Source organism: Colius striatus, chromosome 1 (assembly GCF_028858725.1).
Source record: "Colius striatus isolate bColStr4 chromosome 1, bColStr4.1.hap1, whole genome shotgun sequence".
Taxonomy (NCBI): Eukaryota; Metazoa; Chordata; class Aves; order Coliiformes; family Coliidae; genus Colius; species Colius striatus.
In genome coordinates this window covers 80,803,666-80,818,922 of record NC_084759.1, presented here as the reverse complement: position 1 = coordinate 80,818,922, position 15,257 = coordinate 80,803,666, and the positions used below count along the sequence as shown (strand labels likewise).

The window sequence follows — 15,257 nt, the reverse complement described above, 5'->3', positions numbered from 1 at the left end:
AATGCAGAAAAGGAAGAGGAGACATGGCTGAAAGTTTAAAAGTCAAACTCCAAACTACTGCACTGGGCAGAGAGTGTAACTCAGCACGCAGTTTATCGTTTTCACAGACAAGTAACTCAAATGAGTATGCAGGTGACTGGTATCATTACAAATCATGCAATTAAAAAGAAAAGAGTCAGCATGAAAGGAGTCAGGGCACAAAATGTGATGAGAGCTTCCCCAGTGATTCTTCTGGTTGGGATTTTTAGTCACAATGAAATGAAAGGTAGGTATAAGAAATAACTGCCAGGGAGTGTTTCTTATCTGAATAGTCTTAGGAAGTTGAGCTGAAGCTAGTAGCTAAGATGAGTTGAAGGTTTTCTGGAGCTACAGGTTACTACATACAGTTATGTAGTCGATGAAGAACTGCCAAAATAGTTTTGGGAAATCTGATTTTTTTTTTTTTTAATACAAACTTGCACTACTAATAACATTCCTGAGGAAATAATTTTCTTTCCCCACCATCCAGATTTATTATACAAGAAAATAAATTTAAATTCCAGTAGACCATTAGCATCCAACACATCAATCCCATCCAAAATGATAAACAGAATGAAGGTGTCCATTTTCATCACTGGATGCATAAGCTTTTAAAAATAACGTGCTGAAATGGGTGAGAGGAGAAGAACTTTACTCCTTGATCCTTACACATAAGTCCCATAGTGATGCCTGCATTTATGGCAGCACAGACTTGCACAGGAAGCCAGCATTAAATAGTTTAAGGCTGAATAGCTTGGCTCCCCTTGGAGCTAGCATCTGTGACCTTTAGAAGACTGTGCAAACCAGAAGCTGGTAAATATTTGTTTCTAAGAGAAACCCAAACAATTAAGAGCAACAGGATTTATTGAAAGATGTGACTTACAGCAGTGGTCTCATGGGAGGGCAATTGCCAGCACTTCCTGAGCAGTTCTAAAGTTCCCATCACACACAACACTGTCCTGAGCCAAATCCAGACAATTTGTTGTCACCTTAATAACAGAATAACTGCATTTCAGTAAGTAGAAAGGACATTGTCATGAGGCACAATGGTCATCAAGATTGTTTAGCTACCCGAAGGGACACTGGCCTCTAAGTGCTATTTCTGCCTTTGAAAATGCCCTGAACAATTTTGTTCCTGGTATCTTAGCCATGCCTATTTATCCTTTCCATTTGTCTTTGTAGGTGAAAATTTCAGTGTATGGAAAACTACAAATGGCTTATAATAACTGAAGTTCTCTGCAGTACCTCTTTCTGAAGGTGATGATAGTGTGTTGTGTATCTGGAGGCTGTGGAAATGTGGTATTTTCTGCAGTAACTTGTTTCTGAAAAGATGAGAAAGATAAAGAGAAGGCTGTAACTGCCTAGACGTGGAGGCGGAAAAATAGCCAATGAAAAAAGCAAACCAAAAAACCTCAACCTTTTTATCATCTAATGGAAACATTTCCAGGGGCTGAGGCAGTAGAAAACAATTCTGCAAGCCTGTCTACTTCTGAAGTAACCCAAGTGAAATCAATCGTAGCAACTGCAAGGGCAACCATGCAACGCTGATGGAAGAAAACACTCCTCCCTAAAGCATCTGTGAAGGCTGCAGCATGTGAGCATCTGAGCAGAGATTAGTGCTGCCCTTCCCTGGCCTTGCTCACTAGAGCCTGCTCACCTCATACAGGCTGCTGTTGTAATGTCTACATATCAAGAGTTAATATATTAAAAATAACATCCTGTACCTAAAAACTCATCAGGCTTTCTTCTATAGCAGAAGAGGGGCTCATTTATAAAGGTTCTGATCCTTAAATCAACGCTTATTCCAATAGGACCAGTGGTAGTGGAATATACCCTGCATTTCAGGTGAGAAAGCTGGTATAGAAGACTGAAAAATTAAGTTAGGTTCCCAAAACTTCTCTATTCAACTCTGTAAACTTTGGAATGGAAATTACTCATTAGATCACAAATCTTAGTTGAAGAAAATTGCAAAATGTTGCCCCCTGCAGAAGGTCTGTCAGGCTATTAACTACTGTTTTGTTTTGTCAAAGGCAAATAAATCCATTTGAGGAAAAACAGACAGGTGATTTGTATGGTGATTGTTTTCATTTTATTTTTATTATTTTTACTTATAGCCTCTTAACTGTAGTCAGGAGTAGCAGAAATATCAGGGTGTGTATTTTATTTGTTCAGATTGCTTGGCATTTCACATGAACAGCTGGGCGATGTACAGAAGTGAGTGGATATAGCTATTTCAAGGCATCTCCTGAACTTGAGTGTTTTCTTCTCAAGGCAATAATCATCCAGCCCTGGAAATTATGATGAATGGTGATAATGCCCTGGTGAGGCCTCATCTGGAGTACTGTGTCATCTGGAGAAGAGGAGACTGAGGGGAGATTTTATTAAGATTTACAAATATCTAAAGGGTGGGTGTCAGGAGGCTGCCCAGGGAGAATGTGGAGTCTCCTTCCTTGGAGGTCGTCAAGACCTGCCTGGACATGTTCCTATGTGACCTGATCTACGTGAACCTGCTTCTGCATGGGGGTTGGACTAGATGATCTCTAAAGGTCCCTTCCAACCCCTACCATTCTATGATTCTATGATTCTAACATGTTGGGAAGTATGGAAGAATGCACTTAATGCAATCTATCTTTTTAAAAGCTTTGGCTTAGCTAGTGAAATGGAAGTTTTATACAAGCACCATGCAATAGCTCCATGCAGAGTGAAGGACAAGTCTGACTCAGGCTTAGTTTGGGAAGCATACCTATCATTTTTGACTATTTTTGTTTCCAGGATTGTAGACACATTGATATGTTGTTGTGAGCTAAATGAAGGTTTATCCTCAGACTGAATATGATGAGGAAATTCTTTACTGAAAGGGTTGTCAGCCATTGGAATGGGCTGCCCAGGGAGCTGGTGGAGTCACCGTTCCTGGAGGTGTTTAAAAGATGGTTGGATGTCGCACTTAGGGAAATGGTCTAGTGGTTGATGGCACTGGGATAAAGGCTGGACTCGATGATCTTAAAGGTCTCTTTGAGCTGAAATGATTCAATGATTCTACAAGTCTATGATGTAGGCTGAGATGTAGGCTGTATAAACCTACTTACCTTTTAAAATCAAGTTTCTTCTGACTAGATTTGTCATTTCCATAGTGCAAATTAAGGAAATTTTCTTTGTGGTAACTTGCTTGTTGGATCATAATTCATCAAAGAGCAGGACCTGAAGAAGCCTAAAGGTAAGGAAAACAATGGCTGTACCTTGACAAGATAGCCAACATTGGCCTAATATACTGTATTACTGTCATTGCATGACCTCCAGAAGGTAAAGAACTTGAATCATGTACATTTATCTTTAATGTCTTCTCTCTTTCAATGCTAGGCTATCAAATTTACACCGTTTTATGGTAGCTCCATTTAACCATGTTCCTCATTTACCTCCAGCTGCCCTTTTGATATGACCACTGCCAGGATCAGAGGAAGCTCCTTGATATCAGCACTTCCTCAAGGGAGGAGGATGTAACTGGACAAGTTTTGTGTGTGTGAAGACTCTGGATTTTCTGGAAGGAGTATGGTGTTTTGTTGAAGTGTATTCCCCACCCTCACCCCAAAAGAACTCTGTCTCTTCTGTAGGGGGAGTTTTGCCAGTCCACTTGAGATGGCATCTCTGGCTAAGCCGTGTCTCTTAGGAGGGTGTGTGCTTGCCCCAGGTGCCTGGTACTTCAGCAAGGCTGGAGAGGCCCACCCATGGGCCACTGACTTCCAATATCAGACAAACTCCATGGTTCTGCTGAGAGACATCTAGTGCCCTTGAGAGATGGGTCATCTGGGAGATCAACAGACAGATAAGTCTTGGCAGTATTGGGAAGGTTATTAGTTCTTAAGCATTTAAAAGTTTCTTTTTCCCCCCCAAAGGGTTTAATAGGTTTCAGGTCCATCTGTCCTATGCTTTTCTCTTTACCTCTCTACAATTTCATTCTTTGGTGTGACAGAAGAGATAATGTACAGCGCTGTCTTTTCCACTTTCGACAAAATCCAAAGGTCTGCTGAAAACTCTTCCATTGTACCAGGAAAATGATGCTGCACTGTCATGCTAAACTCACACTGCTGGAACTCAGAGCATGGGCTATCTATGTTCATTCCCATGGAGAGCTGCTTATGGGGATCCTTAACCAAGGCAGATGAGACCAAAGATAATCTGCTGAAATAGAAGTCAGGATTTCTACAGCCTTTTGTGCTCTAAGTAGACTGTGTACTTTTTTCTGGGCAGGCAAACCCTTGCACCTCCATGAAATTGGTGTTTGAATTGCTGCCATCACAAGAACTCTAAAGTAACAATTAATAAAAATGAATTCATAGTACGCTAGTCCTTGAGGAGTGCCTCAGGGGTGAGAGGTTTGGCTCACTACTATCCACAGCTTATATGCATGCCCAGTATGTTATTCAGCACATACCAGGGGAAGAGGGGACATGACTGAAGCCATAGTCTGCTGAGACTCTGGCCTGGGGAAGAAAACTTGACATATGTAGTCCAGTTCCTGTAAATATCCAAGAATATTCTTCCAGGAGTGGAATTTAGAGGCTGTGTCTAGAATGGAGTGAGATGTCTCCCTTTGCTTGATGAGCAGAGCCCTCAGTACTTCATATTGCTGTGGATTGCCTCTGAGCTCAGCCTGACAAATGATCAATGGGGCTTGCTAATCATGTACCATTCCATAACTCATAAAGATTGGGAGGGTAAGTAAAACACATCCCATCAATGCCTTTATTCATTCAGCAGTCATTAAGACAAAATCTCTACTGCTGCTAAAAATGATGGCAACAATGATGGCATAGTGTACAACCATGATGACACAGGTGACAATTTCTAGGAATACTTAGAGTGATAAAATGAGTGCAGACAACAGGCTGTCATTATCTCATAGAGTAACAATGCTAACAGCAGCTGATTACATTGTAACCTTTACTTTGCTAAGCAACAGTCTCTGTCTTAGCATTTCTTTGAATGTGAATCAGGAATGGAAGAAGATGGAAAAACTGAATCCTAACCAGCTTTGTGAAATGCACCTTGGCTTCTGCAATCATCTGCAGCTTTACTTCATCTGTATGGTGTCCTAGTAGAGGAAAATGTCATTTATGTTTTCTCCTCTGTGGTCCCAGACCACTGGTTGCTCCTTCCATTTCTGTCCCTATAAAAACAAATTAATCATATTAATTAATTCATTATAATTACACAAAAATGCATTAAGAGACCACCACCACAACATCTTTTTCTTAGACCTGAGATGTAGACCCCAGTTATACTGGTTTTGTACTGGATACACATATCTGTCTTTAGGGCCATGAAAACCATGTCAGGTTGGACTGGACCATCTTCAGTGGGGGCAGATTTGGGAGATGCTGCATGTATCCAACCACAGACAGAAGGGAAAGACCCAGGTCTCCTCCCATTAGTCTTCATGCAGCCCAAAGCTACAGCTTTGGCCACTAGATATATCCAAGAAAACAAAGTTTGGGAAGCCAGTTCAACCAGTTTGGGGAGGCAGGAATGTTTTATGGGGGCCAGAAATATTTCTTTTCTGGCAAAGGGACCTCATGCAGAAGTGGCTTGTGAGCAGAGCAGCCTCAGTAAGGGGTGTACGTGTCCTCAACGTGCAAAGTCAGCAGCCACGACGATGTGTGAACAGCCCTGAGCTGGACGCAGAGTGAAGATGTCCCTGGGCAGTGGCTACAATTCCCTCTCTGCCTCAGCTTCAGAGGCACTGGCTGCTCCAAGGAGGAGGGGGGAATGCAAGAGCTCAGCGCAGAGCATCTCTGGTACCACTAGACCATCACAGGAGCAGATGGACCCCAAGCAGCCTTCCACTCTCCACTGTGAAAGCTATTAGTACATCTGCTCTGAAATGGGATCATTAAAATACACATTGGTCTTCGTTATCCTTCAGCTGCATTGCCTGAGTCATCCCACTGCAGTCCCTCTGAAAGAGGAACCCCAATTATAAACCTTCCCAACTTGTTTTTATTTCAACAGGGAAGATCACATCCAACCCACTGAGAGAGCAATGGAAGCTGTAACAACATCTGTCTTCATGGGAGGTAAACAAAAGGGAACCTGAAAAAAAGAGAGAGAAGCGAATGAGGCATCAGCTGATTGAAGGATTGTTGCCTTTCACAGTTTGTCACAGGATGTTCTCTCACACTGTTATAGCTAGTACTAGCGTAACTCAACTGGGGCATGGCACCTCCAATTGTGCCAATGGGCTGGGTGTGCCATTACTCCTTTCCTCCACTTTCAACAAAACTGTGGAAAACTGCCATGAAGCCATGGCTTAGCAAACACAGACTTGCAGCAAGCTCTGGCTGGGATCCCTGCTCTGTCTCCTGCTCACACTAAACCTGTTCTTCTCCACAGTGGCAGATGGAGGCTTGCGTTCAGCCAATGTTTTTCTTGCCAGCATCATCCCTGGACACAGACTGTTCCTAGGTAGCAAGTGGATGGATATGGTATGCTAAGGATTTACACAGATCTCTGAGGGGCCAGGAGATGCACTGCCCTGCACTGACTTCCTGCTCTCCCAGTTCATGGGAAGAAAAGTATCCTGTGGGCACCTCCATCTCCTTCACACACAGTGCTTAAAGACACATGCTTGTTGTAAAGTGTTGTAATGGTGCAAGTAATATTCATCCAAAGATGTAGAGAAGCTAGGTAATGCACACATAGAGACATACACAGGCAACATAATACAACCAACAGAGGTGACTCAAAGCCACTCTTTGTTTGCTAGCTACTTCCTCATATCCTGCTTCTGCCCGTGTGATCACCCAGGGCCCAATCAATTAACTTGCAGCAGCTGTTTCTGATAATTGAAAGTAGCTTTCCAGCTGCATTAACTTGTCCCTACCATCTTTATTCAAGCTGGCTGGTCCAAGTCATGTTTGTACCTACATGTGCCCTCCCAACCTCCTCTGCAAAATGGAAACCTCACAGCCTAAGCCCACCTCATCTGTGCTGGTAAAATTCTTCTTTGCATTTATACACAGAAAAGATCTCTCCAGATGTTGCTTTCAGGTATTGCTGCAAGAAAGTTTCTCATGCTTATTGTTTTGTTCTCAAAGGCTGCTCTCTGGGGCTAAACATCCTTGGCTTTAAATAGATGAAGTGACTCAAATACTATTGTGAATTATTATTTAGGGATGAATGACAGACTTAGAGAATCATAAAATTGTCTTGATTGGAAAAGGCATTAAGATCTTCAAGTCCAACCACTAACCTAACCCTGAGAAGCCCATCACCAAACCATGTCCCTCAGCACCTCATCCATGCATCTTTATCAATATCTCCAGGAAGCATGATTCTATTACCTCCCTGGGCAGCCTGTGCCAGTGCCTAACAACTCTCTCACTGAAAAAGTTCTTCCTAATCTCCAATTTAAACTCCTCCTGGTGCAACTTAAAGTAATTTCCTCTTGTCCTATCATTCATTACTTGGGAGAAGAGACCAACTCCCACCTCGCTACAACCTCCTTTCAGGTAGCTGTAGAAAGAGATCATGTCTCCCCTCAGCATCCTTTTTTCTAGGCTAAACAACTCCAGTTCCCTCAGCAGCTCCTTTATAAGGCTTGTTCTCCAGACCCATCACCAGCTTTATTGCCCATCTCTGGACACAGTCCAGCACCTCAATGTCTTTCTTGTAGTGAGGGGCCCAGAACTGAACACAGCACTCAAAGTGTGGCCTCATCAGTACTGAGTACAAGGGGACAATCACTTCCCTGGTCCTGCTGACCACACCATTTCTGATACAAGCCAGTATGCCATTGGCATTCTTGGCCACCTGGGCACACTGATGGCTCATGTTCAGCCGACTGTCAATCAACACTCTCAGGTCCTTGGTCAAACAGGATCTGCATTTCATAAAGCCACGTTGGCTGGGCCTGAACCCTTGGTTATCATATATGTGCCTCAGGATGGCATTCAGGATGATCAACCCTATAACTTTTCCTGGCACCGAGGTCAGACTGACAGGCCTGTGGTTCCCAGATCCTCCTTTTTACCCTTCTTGCAGATGGATGTCATGTTAGCCATCCTCCAGTCCTCTGGGACCTCCCTGGTTATCCAGGACTGCTGGTAATTGATGTAAAGTGGCCTGGTGAGCACTTCCACCAGCTCTCTCAGCATCCTCAGGTGGATCACATCTGGCCTCGTTGACTCAGTCAAGTCAAGATGGAGTAGCAGGTCACACACCATTTCCCCATGGAAAAAGGAAATTTCATTCTGTTCCTTGTCTCTGCCTTCTGGCTCAGAAGGGGCTGGGTGCTCAGAGAACAGGTGATGTTACCACTGAAGACTGAGGTGAAAGTGGCATTAAATACCTCAGCCTTTTCCTCATCCTTGGTCACTATGCTTCCCTTTGTGTCCATTAAAGGATGAAGAATTCCTTTAGCACTCCTTTTGTTGCTGTTATAGAAACTTTTTATTGTCTTTTACAGAAATTGACAGTTTAAGTTCTAATTGTGCCTTGGCCCTTCTAATTTTCTCTCTGCATAACCTTACAATGTCCTTGTAGTCCTTCTGAGCTGTCTGACTCTTCTTCCAAAGATCATAGATTCTTTTTTTCCTCCTGAGCTCCAACAGAAGCTCCCTGTTCAGTCAGGGTAGTGTTCTGCCCCATTGACTCATCTTCTTGCATGTGGGAACAACCCGATCCTGTGACTTTAAGATTTTGTTCTTGACTAATGTCCAGCCTTCCTTGACTCCTTTGCCCTTCTGGACTGCCTCTCAAGGGACTCTAGCAGCCAACTTCCTAAAGATGTCAGAGTCTGTCCTCTGGAAATCTAAGGTAGCAGTACTGCTGACCCTGCTCCTTGCCTCTCTGAGGATCAGGAACTTAAGCATTTCATGATCCCTATGCCCAATACAGCCTCCAACCATCACATCTCCCACGAGATCTTCTCTGTTCACAAATACCAAGTCAAGCAAGGCATCTTTCCTTGTTGGCTCTCTCATCAGCTGTGTCAGGAAGTTATCTTCCACACATTTGAGGAACCTTCTGGACTATTTCTATCAGACATCCAGTAAGTTGAAGTCTTCCATGAGAATGCAGTCTAGTGATCTTGAAACTTACCCAGATGTCTATATAACACTTTATCTACTTCTTCGTCCTGGCTAGGCAGTTTATAACAGACTCCTACTGTGATATCAGCCTTATTGTCTTTCCCCTTGATTCTTACCCATGAACACTCAACCCTGTCGTCACCATCATCAACCTCTAGTCAAGACACTCCCTAACATAGAGAGCTCTCCCTCTACTCTCCAGCCTTACCTATCCCTTCTGAAGAGTCTATAGCCATCCAGTGCAGCACTCCAGTTGTGTGACTCATCTCACCATGTGTCCATAATAGCAAAGATGTCACACTTCCCTTGCTGCACAATGACTTCTAGCTCCTCCTGTTGTTGCCCATATTGTGTACAGTGGTGTAGGTGCACTTCAGATGGGTTACTGATCTTGTCTCCTTTTAGGGGGAAGAGGTCCTAGCCCCTACGTGATCACTTTCAGGTGTTTCTGTGGCTTCTAACACATTAATCCTGGCCTCCCTGTTGCCAGAAAGATCTCCATCTCCAGCCTCCACCAAGGCAGCAGACCCAAGGATGTCAGCAGCAGACCATCCCTCAGACACCTACATGCTGCCCTCAAGTGCTCCTCACACCACACTCATCAGCAAGTAGAGTGGGGGGGCACAAGAAGCTGGGAGAGGACATAGCTGGGACAGCTGACCCCAATGGACCAAAGGTATATACCAGACCATAGAGTGCCATACTCAGTATATAAACTAGGGGGAATGCAGACTGGGGGCTACTGCTCCAGAACAGGTTGGGCATTGATCTGGTTGGGTGGTGAGCAATTGCACTTTTCATCACTTGTTTTGTATACTCTAATTCTTTTAACACTATTATTATTACTAATGTTAATATTTCCTTTTCTGTTGTATTAAACTGTCTTTATCTCAATCCATAAGTTCTCTCTCCTGTACCATGGGGCAGAGGGGGAGTGAGCAAACAGCTGTGTGGGTTAAACTGCAAGACTCTAGTCCAATGATTTTTAGAAGACAACTTAAATCAACATGGTATTTCTGATTAGCAGTTTCTAGTAAACCTACATGCTACATCACCCCTGTTACATTCATCATTTCTCTCTCTTTAGCTATATTTGTTCATGTGGTACATTAACAAGCATCTGAAGCATTTGTTCTTTTGTCCTCTAGACTGCACTAATTTCTTATAGAACAAAATGTAGCTTAGAAATTCTCTGCTGTGAAGTTTTTGTAATGAATATTTTACACTAAGCCACTTGTTAATAACGAGCCTAATTTCACTTGTACAACCCTTTTCATAACCTGTACTCTTAAAAAATAATTGGGAAAATTTACAATGGTAATTGAAGTGTTTATTAACTGACAGCCTACTGGCAAAATTAAACTGGATACAGCATTGCAATTTGGGCCATTTTTCAGCTTTGCATAGCAAAAGAACCAACCTGCAAGATGGAAGTCAACGTTTTTCATAGCACACATCGGAATAACCTGTTTTATTGCAGACTGCCCATTGTAGATTAGCTATGATTTCAACAGAAAATATATTAAAATCTTGAAAACGAAATATAATTTACAGCCTAAATGATGCACATGATTAAAAATGTATTATGTTTTCCCAGCAAATTGGTATCATTGAAACACTATAGTTTCCCTAACTTTAAGCACCATCTAGAGAGTAAAACATTAGATGTGATCTTCCAGATTACAGCTGAGAAAATTATCATGACTTGATTGCATCTCATCTAGTGCTAGGTCTCAAAGATTCAAAGTTAGCTGTTTAGTCACTGTCTTCTCTCTTGCTAATGCTCCACTGCTCCATCACCCTCACAGTGAAATAGTTTCTTCTTATGTTTAAGTGCTTATGACAAAACTGTGGCAGAAATGTTCCTCAAACTCAATCCTGTACTGAAGGCATAGTCCCGGTGCTTCCCTGTGCTCTCTGCTCAGTCTCCTGGGAAAAGTGCAATCACAGAATGGTAGGGGTCAGAAGGGATCTAGAGATCAATGCCTCTGCAGAAGGAGGTCCATCTAGATCAGGTCACACAGGAATGCATCCAGGAGGGTTTTGAAAATCTCCAGAGAAGGAAACTCCACACCTCCCTAGGCAGCCTGGGCTCCGCCATCCTTACAGTAAAGCAGGTTTTCCTTATGTTTAAGTGGAATTTTTTGTGTTCCAGCTTATGTCTGTTACCCCTTGTCCTGTTGCTAGACACTACAAAAAAAAGTGTCGCCCCTGTGCTGTGGTGGTGCAGTCCTTCCTTGTGGTTTTGAAACCCTGGAGACTTATTTGCACCTCATGTTATTGAGATCTGGTATAAAATAATATACCCATAAGATAACCCTTAAGAGATTTAACTGGGGAAAGCAGCATCTTTAGGACTCAGAGTCTTTAAGGCCTGGTCCGTCATCACCAACATGCATGAGGTGACATGAGCATGACTGAAGAGTGACAGAGGTACCTGGTCTCTAGTTTGTCTAAAACAAGAAAAGCATAACACCAGAAGCTTGGAGTCAACTGCACAGCTTTGCTAATGACATCTGAAATACTTTAGAGTTGTCCCAACTTTGACATAGGCAAAGCCACTGCAAAAAAGAAACAGGACATCCCTTTCTTCCTTCCTTCCTTCCCACTGCCTGTACACGTCCTTTTACTAGCAAGGGGGAGGATTATTTAGCAAGATCCTGATTTATAATCTATAACGTCATGATGGAAGGTGGATTCAAGCAAGAAATCAATTTTCAGAGCTATACAGCAACAAATAACAATGATTTTGGAGTCCTTCTCCATAAACAGAGCAGAGCATGTGCAGGTACTGGTCTGCTTAGCAAGGCAGCTTAAGCTCACTAGAATAATCAGACATCATGTGTGATCCACATCAGGTAAGCCAGAATTTCAGGACATCATATAAATAAATATAGGCAAATATAGTAAAAAGACTTTACCTTGGGCTTGAGCAAAAGGTGAACTTCTTCAGTCTTGTGAGATCCTCCTCTGCCTCCAAGTCTTCTGGCTTGTGGTACAGCAAAATGATCTGGCATTTATTCAAGGTTTGCAAGTCCTAGGTGCATTTAACTTGGAAAGAAAGGTGACAGGAGGAGATTCCTGAACGTTTCTACTAAGAGTTACACAGGAAAAAAAAAAACCAAACCTAAAAGCAAGCTTTAAGAGGTCAAAATGTGTAGCTTGCCCAGAGCTACTATTCCTGGTAGAAATTAGATCCTGAAGTGCCTGGATGAAAATCAGGGATAATCCCTGTATACGTGCTTCTAATTGGGACAAACTGAAAGTGAGAAACCTGAGTGAGTCAGCTCCAGCCCATCCCTGGGGGCTCTGGGTTTGTTCCTAGCTGGTAACCGAGAGCACAATTATGCAAAGCTTCCTCTGTAAACAGCTCTTGGTTTATTATGGCCAAATGGGGGGGAAATCTATTTTTGTCACCACTTTGTGCGAATGTGTTACCCTTGTGATTTCCAGTCAGGTCGTTCCAAGTCAGCTGTTTGGCTGCGGCTGTCAGTGGAAGCTCCTCTCTCCACCCAGTCCCTGGTCACTTTGCTTTTCCGTGTGGAGTTGGCTCCCAGGCAGAGGGGACGAGGAGATGTGCCTGCAGCTATTCTGGTAGCTGTGAGTTATGGTGGTGTCATGTGAAGCAAAGAGCCCAGAAATGGATGTCAAATTGAACCAGTGACTAATCATGATATTTTGGTTGTCTTAGTGCCTTGCTGGGGAAAGATTTGTGGACGCAGAAAAATCTTCATGTAATAATCCCCAAGCGCTGATCTTCAGCTGAGGCTTCCTAAGGGAGTGCAAAAAGAGGATGAAAAAGGGACTGCCGTGCCAGAGGCAGTGAGATCTAAACTTGTCTGAGTCTGAAATACAAACAAGAGAGGAGAAAAGCCAGCACTCCCTTCTGTCCTGTGTCTGCTCAGAGCCATGTGCTGGCAGCCAGAGAGGATCTATTTGATCTGCCTGTGGAGCAAGAAGGGCCGAGGGCAGCGGCTGAGCAGACACAAAGTGTCATTTGTTGGGATTGTCATCTAGTTCCTTCATCTGTCACCTGATGGCCAGCCAAGCAAGTGCTCAGCACAGCCACGGACCATTCATCCTTGCACAAGCGACGGAGACAAGAAAAGTAAGCATCCTACAGCTGTTATGATATTCAGCTGTTCTTCCTATAAAAGAATGCATTGAATTCACTACAAATCTACTAACCGTCCCCCTATGCTGGGCAAGAGACTGATTTTTTTTCTTTCTTTTAGGTTGGGCTTTCTCTAACAGTTGAAGTTCTGCTGGGCATTGAAGCAATGGCTGTTGAGTAGGGCAGCTGTTTCAGTGTCTAATTGTATTTTAGCTACAATAACTCAAGGGGAAACTGTTGCATTGCCTACCATGAGCTACTTTCTGTCCTACTGTAAAGCGCACTGCACCACCGTACTCGCGCAGTACCAGACCCTGAGATCAGAGGGCTTTTTGTGTGATATTTTGCTGAAAGTGAAGGAAAATGAATTTCCTGCACACAAGTCCTTGTTGGCATGCTCCAGTGATTATTTCCGAGCCATGTTCAAAAGTTATACCCAAGAGTCTAAAGCCAGTGTAATTCACCTGCAAGTTGTCTCACCCACTGGTCTCCAGCATGTCCTGGATTTCATTTACACTTCCTTGTTGCCCCTTTCCTTTGAAAGCCTGGAGGATATCTTGGAAGCTGCAAGCTACCTGCAAGTGACGGATGCCATTGGCTTGTGCAATCAGTACTTGGTTAACAATCTTGCTTTGGAAAACTGCTGCTTCTCCGCCAACGTGGCCAGGAAGTTCTACCTGCCGGATGCCATAGCAGCAACAGAAAAATACATTATCAGTAATCTCTGGAAGCTACTGGACTTGGACTTGCCAGGACTGCTCGAGCTGAACTTCAGGTCTTTGCTAGCAGTGGTTCAATCACCAGATCTCCCCATGGTGAAAGAAACCTGCCTGCTGAATTTTGTGCTGCTGTGGCTGAAGCAGGATAAATCCAGGCTAGTTCATGCAAATGGCCTTTTAGAGCACATAAGATATGGCCTCATCCCTGTGGAAGAGCTGAGAAAAACCTACACACAGTCAGAAGTGCCCCTCTCCTCAGGTATTAAGTGCTTTATTATTAAAGCAATTAATTACCATACATCTGTTTTCAAACAGCCTGTCCTGCAGGATAAGTTCACCACACTGAGGAACCAGAAAACTTGGATCATTCTGCTGGGGGGAGGGACAGCAAGCGAGGGACTCGTCTCTGATGTGGTAGCCTTCGACGTTTACAATCACAAATGGCGAGCTCTCACGCAGGTGCAGGACAAAGTGCAGAACCACAGTGTGTGTGTGGTGGGGAACTTCCTCTATGTCTTGGGTGGGGAAATAGAAAGTGATGCCCTGGGTGACACAAAAAATGAAAAGGTCTTATCAGTTACCAACAAGGTCCATCGTTACGATCCCAGATTTAACACATGGACCCAAATCACAGGCATGCTGGAAAAGAGATGCCAGTTTTCTTGTTGTGTCCTAGGCAAGGACATCTTTGCCATTGGTGGAAAGGGTGAGGATGGGTCGCTGCATTCATCTGTGGAAGTCTATGACATCAGCAGGGACAGATGGACAAAGGTCAAGGAATTGCCATGCAAGATACATGGTCATGCCAGTGCCATTTGCAAGAATACTGTATATATCTCAGGAGGCAAGTACTCAGACCCAGCCAACACAAGCAAGGACGTGTATTCTCTGAGCTTGCCCAAAGAGTGTTGGATGAAACAAGCCCCCATGAGCATTGCTCGATTTGGGCATCAGATGGCAACAATCAGAGAAGCCATATTCACCTTTTTAGGATTATATGAACCATTCTCTGAAATAGAAAGATACGACCCTGATAAAAACCAATGGACTCGGTTAAGACCTCTGATCTATGACAGATTTTGCTACGGTCTGGCCGTGGTAGAGGAAACGGCTCTCCTTATCGGGGGAAAGAAATGGCAAAACTCACGAGAAGTCCCCACACAAGATGTGGTTGGCTATGACATCGACAATGACGGCTGGGAAGAGATCTGCAAAGCCCCATTGCCTTGGTGTGGACTACAGTGTGCGGTGCTGCAGCTGTCTGAACTAGCTGATGTGCAGCACAGCGACAGCCAGCAGAAGAAGCCGCTGAACTGCTGA

General features: G+C 43.7%; 1 protein-coding gene across 1 annotated transcript; it reads left to right on the top strand.

The window, feature by feature from the left end:
• The first annotated feature begins 13,469 nt into the window (after positions 1-13,469).
• KLHL34 (kelch like family member 34) lies at positions 13,470-15,257 on the top strand. The gene has a single exon (XM_010203769.1). It carries the CDS (start codon positions 13,470-13,472, stop codon positions 15,255-15,257), a length of 1,788 nt encoding a protein of 595 aa, XP_010202071.1.